Source organism: Chlorocebus sabaeus, chromosome 7 (assembly GCF_047675955.1).
Source record: "Chlorocebus sabaeus isolate Y175 chromosome 7, mChlSab1.0.hap1, whole genome shotgun sequence".
Classification (NCBI taxonomy): Eukaryota; Metazoa; Chordata; class Mammalia; order Primates; family Cercopithecidae; genus Chlorocebus; species Chlorocebus sabaeus.
This window is the reverse complement of record NC_132910.1, coordinates 23,522,957-23,541,592: the sequence shown is the minus strand read 5'-3', so window position 1 is coordinate 23,541,592 and position 18,636 is coordinate 23,522,957. Positions and strand designations below refer to the sequence as shown.

Here is an 18,636-nt window from a genome sequence, read left to right as displayed (position 1 = left end):
AAAGAAATTGATCTGCTGTTTGAAACCTTCCATATACAACCATTTGGTCTGTCTATAAAGTATACGCTGTGAGCTCCTAATTACTTGCATTAATGTTTTAGATTGGAGAATTTTCTAAAGCTTTGACTTAATGTCGTGGAAAAGTAGAATTTCCACATTCGGTAATAAGGATTAGAACAAAAAACCCACATCTTAAAATTTGTACTAATAAAAACATTGCTATGCACATAAAGATGTATGTAGGTAATTAGCAGTATAGGCAATAGATATGTGGATAAGCTGTTGTTTGATATTTTTAAACATCTAGATAATGATTGGTAAGATGTTTACATTTAGAGAGAAAAAGAGCAAACAAGCAAAGAGCACACACAAATATACATGTTTGCTTATACAAACATTTGGATATTATAATGTGGTGTGTTAGGAAAATAAAAACCATTCTGAAGAGTATGAAAACCAAGACTCTAGTCTCGTGCTGTTACTGTCCTACTTGTAACCATAACTATAGCCCTAACCTGTAACCCATATTTCTCAGCTATGGATTGGTATGAGAATCAAAGATATGGCAAATATTTCATAAACTGTATGAATGTATTATGATATTTTGTTGCACCTGGAATACTTTATCTTACACAGAAACTTTGACAATTTTTTTCTTCTTTTGGTCAACTATTTATAAGTATTAATTATTATCATTATTATTATTATTATTTTGAGATGGTGTCTTGTTCTATCACTCAGGCTAGAGGGTACAGTGCCGCAATCTTGGCTCACTGCAACCTCCACCTCCTGGGTTGCAGCAATTCTCCTGCCCCAGCCTCCCAAATACCTGGGATTATAGGCATGCACCAACATGCCTGGCCAATTTTTTTGTATTTTTAGTAGAGACGGGATTTCACCATGTTGACTAGGCTGGTCTCAAACTCCTAACCTCAGGTGATCCATCTATCTCAGCCTACCAAAGTGCTGGGATTACAGGCATGAGCCACTGCACCCAGCCCTTTTATTATTTATATTCAACAATCTATCTCATACCTACAGAGATAAAGAAAAAACATTTTGATAGCTGGAGAGCTGCCAAACCATTATATTTTCATATTTACAATATTCATGATAATTACTAAGTCTTTAGAAAATTTCCACATTGTCTATTTGAAAAACAAAACATAGAAACATCAAGAAAAAACATTAAAAGTCAACCAGATAATCTCGGACAAATCATTGTTTATCATTGTTATTTTAGAAAAGAAGAATAAAAGTATTTTCTACCTGAAATTCTTATGCAGTTGTTTTTTTTTTTTTTTTTTTTTTTTAACATCTCACAACTTTGACTATTAACTTGAAATAAACACATCCAAGAAACAGGACAGAAGAAACTGTATAGAATATATTTTTGGTGCATGTCATGCTAGCTGTGAGAGTTCACTGAGAATTTGATTATCTATCTTCCAGTTCCGAACCTTTGACCCATGTAAACAGCTGTGGTGTAGCCATCCTGATAATCCCTACTTTTGTAAGACTAAAAAGGGGCCTCCACTTGATGGGACTGAATGTGCTGCCGGAAAAGTGAGTATATCTATTTACACAATAAATATGTAACATGTTGCATAATTATCATCTTTAAAGGTCTGGAAAGTGGTGAATACAGCTGCACTGTCATTTTTATGAAAACCATAGTATGCAAGGTTTTATTATAGTAATGTACTAAGATAGTATACTAGATCCCTGTGGCTAAGGTAACAAATTATCACAAACTTGGTGACTTGAAACAATGGATATTTATTCCCTCACAGTTCTAGAGGCCGGAAGTCAAAAATCAATTTCAGTGAACTGAAATCAATGCGTGGGCAGGGCCATTCTCCCTCCAGAGGCTCTAGTTGAGAATCTTTTCTTTGCTTCTTCCAGCCTCTGGTGGCCACCCCACATTTCTTGCTTTGTAGCTGCACTACTACAGTTTCTGCTTCTGTGGCCACATTGCCTTTTCCTCATTTTGTGGGTCAAGTCTCCCTCTACCCCTCTCTTATAAGGATACATGTAATGGCATTTAGGACCCCATGGATACATTTTAAAATGTTTAAGTTAATCACATTTGCAAAGACCCTTTTTCCAAATGAGCTAACATTTACCGGTTCCAGGGATTAAGACTTGATATCTTTGGGACTACAATTCAGCCCACTATTGTCAGACTAGGAAGAAGCAACTCAGCAGACCATCTGCCCCCCTGGTAGTGGGATCTGATTGACCTGCTGGCATCCCATTCCTTGTGAAAGTTGCCCAGAAATAAAGTCGTGTGAACTTATACAGAAGATTTGGCCTTGTTCCTTAGGGAAGGATGCCCAGAGGTTTTAAATCTCAAATTGTGTAGTCAAGATTGAATGCTCAGAAATTGGCTTAGTGCCAAGCTACGCTACTCATAAGGGCAAAGATCCCAAAACAAAGGCATGTTAAGAACTCAAGTTGAAGAGCTTTGACTAGTTTAGAAACAAGAAATTGTCAACAGGACCAAAACCTGGTACAGAAGATTTATATGGCGTTTAGTTCTTTCAAAGTTCAATTTCAAATGTGTATAAACTGTACTCGTGACAAGGATTATATGCATATTAATAATAAAACCTGTCTTTTTAAGTATTTGCACTGTATTAGGAACTATGCAAAGCACATTATATACAATGTTTTGCTTTGGGAAAATTCAATATCATAAACTTCTGACTAGAAACAAGAGCATAACGAGTTGATTCATTTTTGCTTTATAAAAATTATATAATTAACTTTTTAACATCCAACTTTCTTAAATATATTGGTGTTATATTGAAATTTATAAAAGTTGAGTTTTAACAAATGCTTTTATTGTATGTAGTATGAAAAAGTAAGTCAAAATGTTGGAGAGGAAAATGACTAACATCTCTTGAGCACCTGCTGTACGCAGGACACTCTAAGCTAGGTGCCTCTGTAGTATTAGAGTTCTGGTAGCCCCACTTAATTACTTCTTGGTCAGATGGCCTTCAACTACTTATGAACCTTTCTGGGCCTCAATTTTCCTCATCTAATTGGTGATGATTATATATATGACCCATCTATCACTCAGAATCATTGTGAATGAAAAAATTTACAAGTTAAATAAAAGTGCTTTGAAAACTGCATAGGTTTTGGACATGTTATATTATTATCTAAGTCAAGACATATTTTATGTTATCATTTTTTAAAAGATCATATAGCCCTCAAAATATTCTGATATGATATAAGTAGTGACAGATGAAGGGTAAAATATTACCAACTGTGCGAGCTGGGTGCTCAAAGAGTTCTTATTGATTATAATGTTTGATGCTCACTGGTGAATGTATCAAACTTAGTCTGAGTGAATGTTGTTTTTCCATTTTAATTTTATACTTGAAAAATACAAGTCTAAATTACCCTTTGATAGGGTATATTAATGATACAATTGCTTTTGGATAATTTTAAATGCATCTCCACCTGGAAGAAAAAAGAGCAGTAACAAAGCCCTTTAACTAGATGGTTCTTTTATAACAACTTCAGCTTTCGTGTACGCATGATTTTAATAATTACCCTTTGTCATTTTTCTAAGTGGTGCTATAAGGGTCATTGCATGTGGAAGAATGCTAATCAGCAAAAACAAGATGGCAATTGGGGGTCATGGACTAAATTCGGCTCCTGTTCTCGGACATGTGGAACTGGTGTTCGTTTCAGAACACGCCAGTGCAATAATCCCATGTGAGTATATCCTTGTAATTCTTATTATTTTGGGAGAAACCAGAAAATACTTCAATATTATGTTATTAGTATTCTGTTTTATAAAGTGCACGTCAAACACAGGGCAGGAAAAGAAATTGTTCACGGTTCATAAACCAGTCTGTGTTTTCGATACATCTCCATTCATCAGTCCTGTGACAAGCAGTCAGTGATGAAGATAAGAAGATCAAATGGAGATTGAATATTTGTAAAGAAGTTGCTGTTCAGGAATATTAAGAAGCTGAACAAGGAAAAAGTAGGTCACTGTGCCCTAAGGGCATGGGCATGGGCACTGCGAGATCAACTGCCAGAAGCAAGGGAGTGTCCAGGAAGGAGCGGTACCAAGCATACAGACTCACTCTCTTCAGGGAGTGGAACGTGATTGCTTCAGAGGAGGGCAAACGAAAGATTGTGATAGAAGGCCAGGTGACTGTTGGGGGAAAGTTATCCATTCATTCACTCAGACTACAATTACTGAATTGTGTGCTCAGCAATCTTTATGGAGAAAAAAACAACTGAATTATCACATTTAGAGGATTCTTCCTTGTCTAGGGTTTAATATGTGAGCAGCTTTTTCTCTCTGTTTCTGGCAGCAGGATGGCTCTGAGCGTGTCTTTCGTAAGACTCTCTGATGCCACATACCTGCCTTCACAGGAAGAGATGATGGTAGTATTAGAAGTAACAAGGACAATAAAAATTAAAAGATCAACTAAAGTTCATTATGAGCCAGGGTTTGTTACGAGTGCTTTAAATAATGTCAACTCATTTGATCTTCACAATTTTCCTCGAAGGAAGATACAGTATTATTTGCATTTTACATATGAGGAAACCGAGTCATGGAGCAATGACCAAAGTTTCTTTGAGCTGCATCTATGTGTTTTATACATGGTGGAAAAATATCGTTGTATTGATTCAATAGACATGCTTTTTTTTTTCTTATACACTTTTACCATGCATTTAAAATACATGATTTGAAAAGCTGATTTACGTTGAGCTTTGTGTTTTGTTTTATTTTTCCACCCAGCAGGGAGAGAAGGGTGCTTTTGGAAAGGGACTGAAATTAGGAAGTATGAGTTCATTCACTTTGTGCTGGCAGCCCAGAAACTCTGGCTTTATGCCCTCAAGCACTGTGTCTGCAAGCTTCAACTGCTAGACAGAAGCCAAAAGGCCTTTTTAAGTATTGTCTTTTCTTTAGGCCCATCAATGGTGGTCAGGATTGTCCTGGTGTTAATTTTGAGTACCAGCTTTGTAACACAGAAGAATGCCAAAAACACTTTGAGGACTTCAGAGCACAGCAGTGTCAGCAGCGAAACTCCCACTTTGAATACCAGAATACCAAACACCACTGGTTGCCATATGAACATCCTGACCGTGAGTAGCCTCCTGCTCTTCTCCCTGCTGTGTGGATGGTTACTCACAGTTTAAGCTTTGCCAGCACCAATCCCATGGACTCTTGATCCCTACTTGGTAACTTAGGAAACTTGGTGCTTATAGGAGTAAGTTCTCCTCGGTTTCTAAGAATAAGGCTAAAGTACCCTTTCTGTAAAGAGGTAAGAATTGTGCAATAGTTCCTGGCAAGCAGCACGATCACCATCACTGGTGAAAGACCAGTGGAAAGGAATGCCTGGGAGAGCTGTTGGAATTCCTGATTCAACCAAAATCCCTCTACTAGGAAATACTTCTGGAATTTTGTGATCTTTCCTTTCTGAACGACTAGAGAAAAATCTAGTTCTTTGACAATTGAGTCAAGACCAAGAGAAAGATCATTATTTAATAACAAAAGATACCTTATAACCTTTTACTTTTGTACTATCAACTAGTTTAAAAAATACATTTGGAAATTTTCTTTTAATGTTTCACTTCTTACTTCTGAATTTTTGGTTAAATATGTCCAAGTGGCAACTTTTTGCCATACTTCTTATTTGAGTGAATGAAAGGAAGTAGTCATGTGATTACATACACCACTGGGTTCAGTTCAAATCCGCCTTAAAGGAAAGAGGAATACACATAAGAGTTCAAAGTTGCAACGCATTAAGAAGAAATGCATTATTTTTATCTATTTTGGTGAAGTGAGTTGCATCCTGTAAGAGACAAAAACTATGGTAGGTAATTGAGGCAAGTCAGAGACATTCTTTCAGTGCTCTAATACTACAAAAACTAAAGTGGTTTTGAATTAAAATTTATGTAAGAGCTATGGTGAAATCTAGGGTTGCCCGGGGCAGTCCCAGTTTATCCCTGTTGTTCCTGCTATTACTAGAGCCCCTTTTCTAGTTTAGATGATAAATTATATGGTCACCTTAGCTAAAACAAATATGTCAGATGTACATACTTTTCTCCTTACTCCTTATTTGTTTATACAGTATTCCTTTTGTTTTTAGGAAATCACATTGAAACCTTATATTTAAAAATAAAACAAACTATGCTGTTCAAACATTCCATTTTACGTAAATAGTTAATTTTATCCTCCATCTTATGCAGCCAAGAAAAGATGCCATCTTTACTGTCAGTCCAAGGAGACTGGAGATGTTGCTTACATGAAACAACTGGTGCATGATGGAACGCGCTGTTCTTACAAAGATCCATATAGCATATGTGTGCGAGGAGAGTGTGTGGTAAGTTCAAATTGCTTCCCCAAAGGCTTTCTACAGTATCTACGTTTACTATCATTCATCTACACATTTTTAATTTTTTAAACTATTTTATCTTTGAAATCACATTACAATAAGTGTCTATGAATAGTTCAGTAGCTAAAATAAATTTGGGAGACTTTATACTTTCTCAGATCAAACTTTGGTCACTGGCGGAATCAAGGTTTAAATAATTTTCCTAATTTCCAGCCAAATGCCTTTTCTAAGTAACTCTGAGGCCTCTAGGTAGGGAATACAAATTGGTAATAATGCATTTGCTTCGGGTATTTCAGTAGCCATCTACTATTAAAATACAAGGTCTTTTTAAAAATAATCAGTGCTAAGTGTATTTAATCTTTTGTTGTAAAGATAATAAGACATTTCTTTCTCACCTTCTAATCAATACTAACTTTAAATGCTAAATTTCACGTTAGAACAAAAGTTGTTAAGAAGCAAACGTGGGTTTTTTTGCTCCATTTAATCTCATGTTAAAAATGCATTTTATTTCTTGTATTCATAGTTAAATTGATATGAAATTATCTTATTAACTGAAACACTGCTCCTAATGTATATTTCCTGTATACTTCAGCAAAACTGAAGTGTTGTATTAATGAGTCTAAAGTAATTGAGCTTACATTTTCCTGAAAGTATAGTATGTCTTGTTCAGCTTTTACCTGCCACAGTACCTAGTATATTAAATGTATGTGTTGTCTTTATTTTCCCTGCCACCTTTCATCCCATACTTTTGAGTGCAGTAGTGTATTTTGTATCATTATTCTACAATGATTTATATTAAGAACATGACTTGATTCAGAAAACCTTCAGTATTTCCCCGTTTCATGGGAAAATGTAAATTCTTCCTGGTATTCAAGTCTTCTGCAGTCTGTTCCATGCAGATTTTTCATTGTTCTTTCCTTATCATGAAACACTAACCTTCCATTGGTTTAAATATGGGTTTAGATATTGACCTCTGAACCCACTTTCCATGAACATACAACCTCTCTGGCTTTGTTCTAACTCATCTGCTCTCCTGAAACGCTTTTCCATTCTGTGTTTCTTTGGCCCCTGTGAAAGTCTTCACCACTCTTGTGAAGTTTTCTCTCACATCCTAACCATCTTTTAAAGATTACACTAATATACAACTCACTATATTATCCATCATCATAAATGTGAGAGCAGCAAGGGAAAAGCACTTACTGTTTTTTTGTCTCCTCAGCATCAGCTACATCTGTGCTCATTATATGTGTGTTTGATGACTATGACAATTTAAAATGGTGTAAATATTTCATTGGACTAGAGGAAATATATTCTTTATTACTTAGGGTACGAGTCATTTGATTTTCCACTATTAAAAAAAAAAACTGAGGTATTAAAAATCATGACTACAGTGGCAGTTCGCTATAAATTGACTGACTGTGGGTTCATCATTCTCTGGGATGTTGACCACTACTGGGCACATTAAAATTAGCCACATTTGACATCTTCTCTCTCCAGAAAGTGGGCTGTGACAAAGAAATTGGTTCTAATAAGGTTGAGGATAAGTGTGGTGTCTGTGGAGGAGATAATTCCCACTGTCGAACCGTGAAGGGGACATTTACCAGAACTCCCAGGAAGCTTGGTAAGATGAGGTCTCTCATGAATTTAGTATGCTTCTCTGTGATTTGTACTTTTTGAGGCTTCTTCTTTCAGAAATGCAGCATTTTCTCTATAAACATAACCAAAATTTAGCTGCTGGTTTATTGTTATTCAGATTACCTTTTACAGAACTTAAAAAAAAAAAAACCACTTTGAATGAATTCATACTCCTTAGTGTCAATGATGAAAAAAAATACATACTAAATTTAGAAAAGAAACAAATAAAATCAGTATTGGTTATACTAGCTAGCCAAATTATGTGTTTTATTTTGCATTTTTAATAAAATGCAGATTGAATTATTAGAATTGATGTTTATTTTGAATTCCTGTTGCGCATAAATTATTGATCAGGAGTTTAAAAATTACAAAACTTTAGATACAACTTTTAAAGTATCACATTAGTTATACTTATTTTAAAAGTGAACAGTTTTATCCTGTTTATAAATCTAGGAATCTTGGATCTGTATTTCACATAATTTTTAAAAATTTACTTTAAACAAAATTGAGGTACAACCAAAAACTAACCTGAGATGTAATTGCTCATCTCTGTAAATGTTTATGCTTGTTACATAGTCAATAACTTGGACTTAGACATACACTGAAGGTTCAAAGGTAGAACAAAAAGCTGTCATCAAATAATAGGCAATATTATCCATAGTTTAATAATATTCATTGGAATTTTCATAAAAGATTTGTATACCAATATTTATTACTGAATAATTTCTTGAGTTCGTATCAGATATTCAGTTCTTCAATAAGGATTTATTGGGCAAATGTTTCTGGGATTTCAGCACTTAAAGATAAATTTGATGTGGTGTTTGCTTAAGAAGATTTTCATGTCTTCCAAAGAGCTGCTGGTATCTTATAAAATCATGAAAGTAAAACAAAAACAAAGAAATACGGTTTACATTAAGTATATTGTCATCAGGGTGATTTTTCCTTTTATAAAAAATTCTTCATCCAAATGAAATAATTCTCTTAGTTTCTTTTTTTAACTCCCATTGTACCCCAGCTACCTAACTCAATTACTAGGAGACTATATTCTAATGTTTTTCGTGTTACTGATGTCTTTGCTATTCCTGTGTGATAAATTACTTTGTTTTGTACTTTGAAAATTGTTAAAAAGCAAATATTGCTGTTTCTGATTGATTGCATTATTTTATTAAAGCAAAGAGAAATATAATTACATACATGTATTATGTTTCAGTGGAGTCAAATGTAATTTTCTTCATCTTGCTGTGAAATAATGTACTGTGCTTTCTTTATTCAAGTTACGTTTTATTCTTTTCTTTTGGATGTAAAATAATTCATTTTGTTTTATTTCCACAGTGAATTAATGTAAAGAAAAGGTTTTTCCATGTTCATTCATTCTATATTATGTATAATATAAGGTATTGGTACTGTTTTTCAGATAGCTCAAACATTATGCTAAACTTGCAAATCAAGGCCCAAAGAACATTAGAAAATTTTCATCTGTCATACCAATTCAAACCGTTCAAAGATAATCTAACATCCATATCTTTGCACTAATATTGTCATCATAGTGATTTAATAGACTAATTAACCTTTTCCAACAGGAAAACATTTAAGCAAGAGGTGCCATAAAGAATTGAAGTTGCTGGAAAATGAAATCTGCAAGTATTCAACTTCAAATCATCTACTTAGCCTTACTTTCATGCTTAGTCTTACTTTCATTGACTATTAACAGTTTATTGGCATTGTCTATTACAAATGCATTGTGACTTCAACACATAAACTTACAGAACATATTTTATATCTTGCCTAACAAAATATATGACTTATGAGATAGTCAATGAAACAACAAGACTTTGATAAACATGAACCCACCTCTAATTAAAGACATTCTATTTAAGGGAAGACAAGAGGCGCTTTCACTTTACCCAAAGGAGCTCGTAATATTTCTCTTGCTGAAACAAGAGAAGCTAAAAACGTACTGGGTAAGTTGTAGCAAACTGCAGAAAGATGGGCATCCATAAATGGCATCAAGCTGTTTTGCTCTACTTGGCACCTTAAGCATGTTCCTTCTAGCCACTGTGTACTCAGACAAACATGGTACATTTCATGTGTTAGACTATACCCCAGGCTAAAGTGCTCAACACCCTAATCCCAAAAGGACCACTTTATTTAGTTAGGACACTAATAAATATTGTGAAAAAGTTAGGTAAATCTATTCATAGTATATATTATTGTACATATACAAATGGCAAAAACACTTTTTTTCTTATTTCATCAATAATTGTGGATTGATAACTGCATTTCTGTTAATACTCTCCGTAGAATATGTACTGGATGTTTCATAATGTATTGAAAGTGTAGGTTACATAATCATCTTATATTCATTTATTTATATGATAATGAGATGTATAACACCTGTTCTAATTGACCTGACTATTGTCAGGTCATAATATTTATGATTTATGGGCATAATATTAATTCTAAATGACTGTAAGATAATTTTTAGGACATGTGATAATATCAACATAGTATGTGATATATGACGTTTCCAGTAATAGGAATGATATACGATTTTAAAACCCAAAGCAACCAATTAAGCATATTGATTTTCTTATTTCTGGCTTAGGAGGTTTTGAGGTTAGGGTGCATATAAAGGCAATGCGTAACATAATTTGCACACATTTTCCAACTAAGTGGTTTAAAATCCACGTTGTCAATTTGGTTAAAATAGTCCCATCATAAAACTTGTCTAAAGCTTTAAAATTAATGCTGATCACAAGAAAAATGAAAGCACTGATTTTTCTGTTGTAACTCCTTTATAATAAAGAAGGCTTTAAATATGAAAATATTTTAATAATTAGAAGTTTAGCTATCTATACTTCCCTCTTAGACTTTTAAAATAACATGTAGGCAGATAACGTATCCCAAAAAGTTCACCACTTAAGTGAACTTTCATTAAAAGTTGACTCCACTTGAAAAGGATGATTTAGAAAACTAGAATCACACGGAGGGACACAGGAAAGTATAGTATTTGCCTGAATTGTTGTTGACATCATTTGAAGGTCAATACAAGATAAGTGACTAATACATTAGTAACAAGATTAACTTTTTTCCCTCTTTAATTAAAAAAAAAAGTTTCCTCTAATTTCATGTTGGATGTCACAAAAGCTACCAATGCTTTGAAGTTAATTTCTGAAACTGCTTCTTTAAATTTATGGATGCCCTCTTCTGCATGCAGAAGCAGTAAGAATGTAGTGCTCAACTAACCATGGTTATTGCTTTTGTTTTCTTCTTTGCTTCCTACAATATTTACTACACATGCAAAGGGTACCTTAAGATGTTTGATATACCCCCTGGGGCTAGACATGTGTTAATCCAAGAAGACGAGGCTTCTCCTCATATTCTTGGTAAGTGTTTCTGTCTGCTGGCTCTGCTTCAACATGCACTGAAACATTGAAATGTCAAAGAAATCATAAATATAGATATGTGTATATGTACATACGTATATGTACATATATGTGCATACACATATGTAAGAATCAAAATAATACATAAATGCATTAATTGAATGTTATGTAGGTTTTTTTGGTCATTTCTCCTAACTATGCTTACTTTAAAATAAAAAATAAAAACAAAAAGAGCTTTAATTTTTTATGGAAACTGGGGTTGGTTCCTAATTATATGAGGGAAAAAATCATTTGACAAGCTTATATTTCTTATACACTTTTTGCTCTGTAATAGGGGATAAGAAAATACATATGTTAATAAAATCAACTAAATTAAGGAATATCAGAAAAATTCATCATACTTACGTTGACAAATAAGTTCTGATATTTTGATTGATCCAATACTGTATATTGTCTTATTTTTATTGTATTTTACATTCTTTGAAAAGCAACCACAGGTGAATTTTAGTAATCTAATCTTAAATTATTCTAATATCTGACATGTGTCAGGTTTTTGACTGGCACATGCAGATCCATTTGCCACAGAGAGCTGATTATAATTTCCACAAGGAGATTTTTTTTTTCTTTTGTGAGAAGATTACATGGAAATGTCACTTTAAAGAGGTATAAATTTAAATTGTATAGACAAGTGTAAACATAACTTTCCTATTCCTTGGCCTATAAGAACACTAAGATAATTTCCGAAACTAAGACATCACATATCAACTCCATGAGAATTTACAGCAAATCATTTTATTTCAGTTGTGACTTTAAAAAATGAATTGTTTTATGGTGTTTCATAGAATTTTTAAACACATTTAAATTATGTTCACTACTAAATGTAATAATAGTCTAGAAGTCAGCTATAGTTCTTTCTCCAGTATTTAAAATTCCTTGTTTTTCATCCTAGAATTCATATTAATGTCCTTGGAAAAAATAGGCCAGTTTAAAGCCCGAGAGGAATAGATACATTTAATTAAAATTACTCATGTTTTCTACACATTTTCAATAATAGTAGTAACATGAAATTTTGCTTTCTAATATAACATTATATTCTGATAAACAAATCTAAAATTTAAAATCCTAGTCATTATTTTTTACTCACTAAGCCAGCATTTTATTTCATTTTATAATATGTAATAAATGTATACTACGTTAAGAATTCCATTAGCAGTAAGCAGCTTTTCCTAACTATATGAGTAGGTGATATGGCTCTGAAATTTTACAATCATGAGAACTAAATTGTTGGCCTGAAAAATTACTTCAACTATGTTGGATGACTATAAATATTTTGACCAACTTTTTAAAAAATGCAATAAATAAACCATTATGTTATATGCTATCCTAGCATAAATTATTTCTATTAATTATTGAAAAAGTAGCTGTCATTTTCAAAATATTCCCAGTTTTGTAAGGAAATATATAGGATAAATGATTTAGAAACTATTAACCTCTTTGACAATGTTTTCAAATGGGAATATTTGCAAACATTATTTTTGCCTATTTAACCGTCTTGCCATATTTTTGACTAGTTAGGAATGCTTCGTGAGAGTTTTGAATGCCTAATCAAGACAATGGGAATAATATCAGAACTAACACCCATTTTGATTGCTTGCTACTAATAAAGAAATATGGTCATTGATTTGTAGAAAGGATATATGTGCTGTGAATCTTCAGCACTTAATATGATAAAATAAAATGTATACTGGTTACTCATTTTTCTTCCTTTAGCTATTAAGAACCAGGCTACAGGACATTATATTTTAAATGGCAAAGGGGAGGAAGCCAAGTCGCGGACCTTCATAGATCTTGGTGTGGAGTGGGATTATAACATTGAAGATGACGTTGAAAGTCTTCACACCGATGGACCTTTACATGATCCTGTTATTGTTTTGGTATGTGGCATTACGGGCTCATGGTATAGTTGGTTCAGCTTATTTTATAATTAATCTATCTGAAAACACTTTTACCTTGAACATTAAACGTACTTTGAACATTGAAAAATGAGTTGCCTTTTAAAATAATTCCATTTATCTTCCCCCCATTCTTTGTGCATTATTTTCATGTAATTTATTGTATATATATTATAAACTGAATAATGCAGCATTCTGATTTTTGACTTAAATAATCAGTTATCTTTTAAAGACAACACTAAAAGTAGATTTTTGTATTTACCCACATATTTACCATTTCGTATGCTTTTCATTCTAGTTTGTAAATCTAACGTTCCATCTAGTATCATTTACCTTCAGTATAAAGATCTTCCTTTAGCATTTCTTGTGGTGTGGGTGTATCGACAAGTAATTCTCTCAGCTTTCAATGATCTGAAAATATCTTTATTTTCACCCTCATTTTGGAAGGATATCTTTACTAGATATAGAATATGAGGTTGCTAGTTTTTTGTTTTTTTGTTTCCTTTTTTCCCTTCTTTCAGCACTGTGTTTTTATGATCTTCTAGCGAGTTCCAAGGGTTTTGGGGCTGAGCAAAGAAAAAGATATGGCCACAAGGTGGCAGTAGCACACACACACTTTATTTGAGCGCAGCCTCAGCCGGTTTGCAAGTGGGGCCACCACCCAGAGGACAGAAGGGCAAGGGAATTTCTGAGGAAGAGGGGAATCTGAGGTGGTGTATGTGCCTAGGTAGTGTCATTCAGCAGCACAGCAGAGAGTCTGTGGGTCAGAGGGCTCCAAGGGAGGCAGCAGCATGAGGTCCTTATAGCCGGAAGGTCTTATTCATATCTAGCAGACGTTGGATGCAGTTTCCTATAGCTGTGCAAAGCAGGCAGTCCCCAAATGGCTAAAACTCCCTCATTTGGGCAGCATTAAAAACAACTGGGTGTATGAAAGTTTGTGTTTGGCAGCAGAGGGCTTTTGAGCTAACAGATCTCAGCCTCAGCCTGCTGTGAAGAAATAACCTAGGGGCCAATATACAGGAGCCCTCTTTTACTCATTTATACAGCATTTGCCTTCTAGAATCCATCATTTATGAAGAGAAGCCTCATTTATATCGCTGCACTGTGTGTAATATGTCAGTTTTCTCTGGCTGCCTTTTAAGATTTTCCTCTTCATCTTTTTGTTTTGTCTTGTTGGTTTAGCAGTTTGACTGTGACAGTTTACGGTGTTCTTTGTATGTCTTATGCTTGGGGTTCAGTGAGAATCTTGGCTTTGTAGGTTGATGTTTTTGACAAAATTTGGGTAAATTTCCCAAGATGTCTTCTCCTTAATTGTTTTTCCCAAACCCTCACCCCCACCCCATCTTCCTCTTCTTTACTCCTAGGACTCATTTAAATCTGTTGAAATTGTTCCACAAGTCTCAGGCTCTGTTCATCCTTTTATAATATTTTTTAAAATACATTTTTCAGATTGGATTATTCCTTTTGAGCTCTAAGTCACTGTTTCTCTTATGTGATCTCCAGTCTGTCCTTGAGCCTATCCAGTAAATTTTTCATATCAGATAGTGCACTTTTCTTTTCTAGAATTTTCATTTGGTTCTTTTTGTTGTAATATCCATTTTTCGGCTGAATTTTTCATAATGTTCACTCATTACATCTAAGTTACCCTTTAAGTTCTGGGTCTTCACATTGTCTATTTTTATTTTATGAATCACATTTCCTGCTTCTTTTTTTCTTGTACACTTGACATTTTGGAAGATAAATTGTAAGGTGTCTGGTTTTGTTCCGGCAGGCAGTTAAGTTATTGTCAGATCATCCTGATCCTTTAAGGCCTGGTTTTATTCTTCCTTGCAGCTAGTCTATTTCAGTGTTGTCCTTCTTCCCATGGTGTGGCCTTTCTTGGTGCCAGGCTCAGCCCTGCATGGTTTTTGGTATCTCTGTTCCACTCCCAGCACCTGCTCACCGTGGACTGCCTGGTGTCTTGACCATACACAGACCAACCCTCAGTCATGGCCCTATGGAAATTTTTAGGTGATCTCTCTAAGCAGGCCCCTCTTCTTTAGTGCCCTGCTCTGAAGGTTCCAAACTCTAATCTATTTCCTCTGCTCAGTCAGACGGCTGGACTGGGCTTGGGCTCCTCCTCCCTGTGCCAGGGTCCAGAACCTGGCCCTTTTCAGGAATAAGACCCAGCTTGTTTCTCTTCTTACAAGGATTGGTGTCCTTTGTCATGTTATCCATTGCCAAAATGAAAAAAAGTTTCTGCAAATATTTTGCCCAGTTGTACAGCTTTTAATACCAGGAAGACAACTCCATTACTCCCTCATGGATGAAAGCAGAAGATATCTACTTGATTTGAAATTTATTGTTAGTTTCTGTTTTATTCAGAATTTTTATTTATTGGATTTCCTATAAAATATTATACTAAAGTCAAATTGCTCCACTCAATTTTTAGTCTTTTTTCCTCTGAAAAGTGGTTCCCTTTTGAAATATCTGTTTGAAGCTTTTGCCCATTGTTAAAGTTGTTACATTTTCTTTTTGTTGAGTTGCGAGAGCTCTGTGTATATTCAAGTCCTCTGTGAAATACATGATTTGCAAATATTTTCTTCCAGTCCATATGTTGTCTTTTCTTTCTTTTAGTAGTTTCTTTCATGGAGCAAAATATTTTAGCTTTACCGAAGTCCAATTTATTAATGTTTTCTTTGGTGGATAAAGATTTTGGTGTTATGAAATTTTTTTATGTCTAATCCAGCATCAAGACATTTTCTCCTACATTTTTTTGGTAACTGTCTTAGAGATACACGTTTTACATTTAGGTATATGAATCACGTTGGGTTAATGTTGTATGAAGTATTAGGTCCTTATTTTTGCATATGGATGTCTATATTAGTTATCTATTGTTATAAAACAAATTACCCTCAAACTTAATGGCTAAACACAAACATACTTATAGTTTCTGTGCAGCATGTATCTGGACACTACTTAATTGACTAGTTCTGGCACAGAGCATCTGATGAGTTTGCTGTCAACTGTGGCTAGAGTCATCTCAGAGCTTGACTGAGGGTTACTCTGCTTCCAAGCTTAGTCACATGGTTGCTGCAAGGCCTCAGATGATTGTTCCCCAGCTTTTCCATGTGGTGGGTAGCAGTCCATGATTCCTTGCCACCTAAGCCTCTCCATAGGATGCATATACATCCTCACAATATGACACTGACTTCCACTACAGCAAGTGACTCAAGTGAGACAGAACATGGGACAGTGAAACCAAGAAGGAATTATCAGTCCTTTTTTACCTAATCTTAGACATATTTCTTAAACCACAACAATGTCTAGTTATTTTAGCACTATTTGTTAAAAGACTGTTCTTTCTCTATTAAAATGCCCTTTCAATTATGTCAAAAATTAATTATACACATTTATGTGGGTCTATTCTAGACTCTCATTCTGTTCCATAATAAAATATATATTAAAGTTTTATTTAGATTATTTTAAACATGAATGATTGGAGGCCAGAAGCTCTATTTCGCGCTAATATAATTACATTGTATTATTTTCTTTTTTTTTTTCTTTTTTTTTTTTTTTTTTTTTTGAGACGGAGTCTTGCTCTGTTGCCCAGGCTGGAGTGCAGTGGCCGGATCTCAGCTCACTGCAAGCTCCGCCTCCCAGGTTCATGCCATTCTCCTGCCTCAGCCTCCCGAGTAGCTAGGATTACAGGTGCCCGCCACCTCGCTCGGCTAGTTTTTTGTATTTTTTAGTAGAGATGGGGTTTCACCATATTAGCCAGGATGGTCTCCATCTCCTGACCTTGTGATCCACCCATCTCGGCCTCCCAAAGTGCTGGGATTACAGGCTTGAGCCACCGCGCCTGGCCCATTGTATTATTTTCTAGCAACGTGAGTATCTGGCTTTAGAGACCTGATGCTTAACCATCATGATAGATGCTTCAAGACCTACCCACTGATTATAATCTGGCCACAGCAAATGGTGTGGGCTAAAGGTACAACAGGGAGATTTGTAGCTAGGAGACGAGGGTGTGGACAAGCAATGTTCTGTCATTATGACATTGCTTTTCCATTCTGAGTTCTGTCACATGGTGGCTAGGCTGTCTGGGGCAAAGAGAATTACATATCTGGCTAGAGTGTAAGGGTTGTTCGAATGGTGCTTGATTTTTTCATGCTGCTTTAAAAACAAAGACAGAAAAAAGAGAATAAAAGTCAGATAACCAGATCCTCAACCCCCACTGGTTTTAGTATCACCTCATTTCTCAAACAAAAGGTAGTTGTAAAAATGTAGTTTGGAATACCAATGAATTGCACTTCTCTCCCTTTGCATAATTAGTAAAATCCTATGAAAGCTACATGAAAATCAATTAATTTTTTAAAAGACAAATTTGCCCTGAACAAAATTAAAAGGCAAGAGACAAACTGAGAAAATATTTGCAACTCTTATTACAAAAAGGAATTCGCATCTTTAGTGCACAGATTATTTAGGAGAGAAAAAATATGTGTACAGTTCCAATAAAAACCAGGACAGTCATGCAATGTACAGTATTCAAAATATAAGTGGGTAATAAATTTAGGAAAATTAAACTTTATTAGTTATCAAATAAATAACAACTAAAATCATGATATTTTTCCCATCCAATTAATGAAGATGAAAATTATGTAACATGTAGTGTCAAATGGCCACTTTCATACACTCTTATTATTAAAGTAACAACTGTTCTAACTGTTCTGGAGGACCATTCACCAGTCTCTCAGAAGAACTAGGACTCTAAAGTGTTTGTTCCCTTTAGTCTACTAAGAAAAGCCAGAAATCCCCAGAAAGTTGGTAAAATTTCTAATCAGTACAAATATTCAAGAGTTACCACACATTTATTAACAATAATACATAACACTTTTAGGATTACAGACTGCTGACATTTAAAAGTATATTTTCTTTTTTTTAACTTTTTTTGTACAAGTGCAATTTAGCTACATTGATATATTGCATTGTGGTGAAGTCAGGGCCTTCAGTGCATCCATCACTGGAGCAATGCACATTATACCCACCAAGCAAGTTCCCATCATTCAATCCCCTTCCATTTCCCCTGACCCCTCTGAGTCTCCAATGACCATCATTCCACACTCCAAAAGCATGTTTTCAAAGAATATTTACTATCTTGAGAAATGTGCATGAAATAAACAAGGCCAGAAAAGTGTATATGTCTGTACACACACACACACACACACACACACACACACATAAACACAATGCAAATGTCTTGAGGGACTATCACAGTAGTGAAAGTGACTGGTTTTCTCTAGTTCGGTAGAA

At 34.6% G+C, this 18,636-nt stretch overlaps 1 protein-coding gene across 1 annotated transcript in view; it reads left to right on the top strand.

The window, feature by feature from the left end:
• The window catches only part of ADAMTS3 (ADAM metallopeptidase with thrombospondin type 1 motif 3), a 288,194-nt gene that overhangs the window by 251,973 nt on the left and 17,585 nt on the right, over positions 1–18,636 (top strand). The window contains exons 11-17 of the mRNA XM_007998846.3: positions 1,453–1,566; positions 3,584–3,729; positions 4,943–5,118; positions 6,226–6,359; positions 7,869–7,992; positions 11,312–11,392; positions 13,163–13,326. Of these exons, the coding sequence (XP_007997037.3) occupies positions 1,453–1,566; positions 3,584–3,729; positions 4,943–5,118; positions 6,226–6,359; positions 7,869–7,992; positions 11,312–11,392; positions 13,163–13,326 (939 nt within the window). The remainder of the gene's footprint in view (positions 1–1,452; positions 1,567–3,583; positions 3,730–4,942; positions 5,119–6,225; positions 6,360–7,868; positions 7,993–11,311; positions 11,393–13,162; positions 13,327–18,636) is intronic.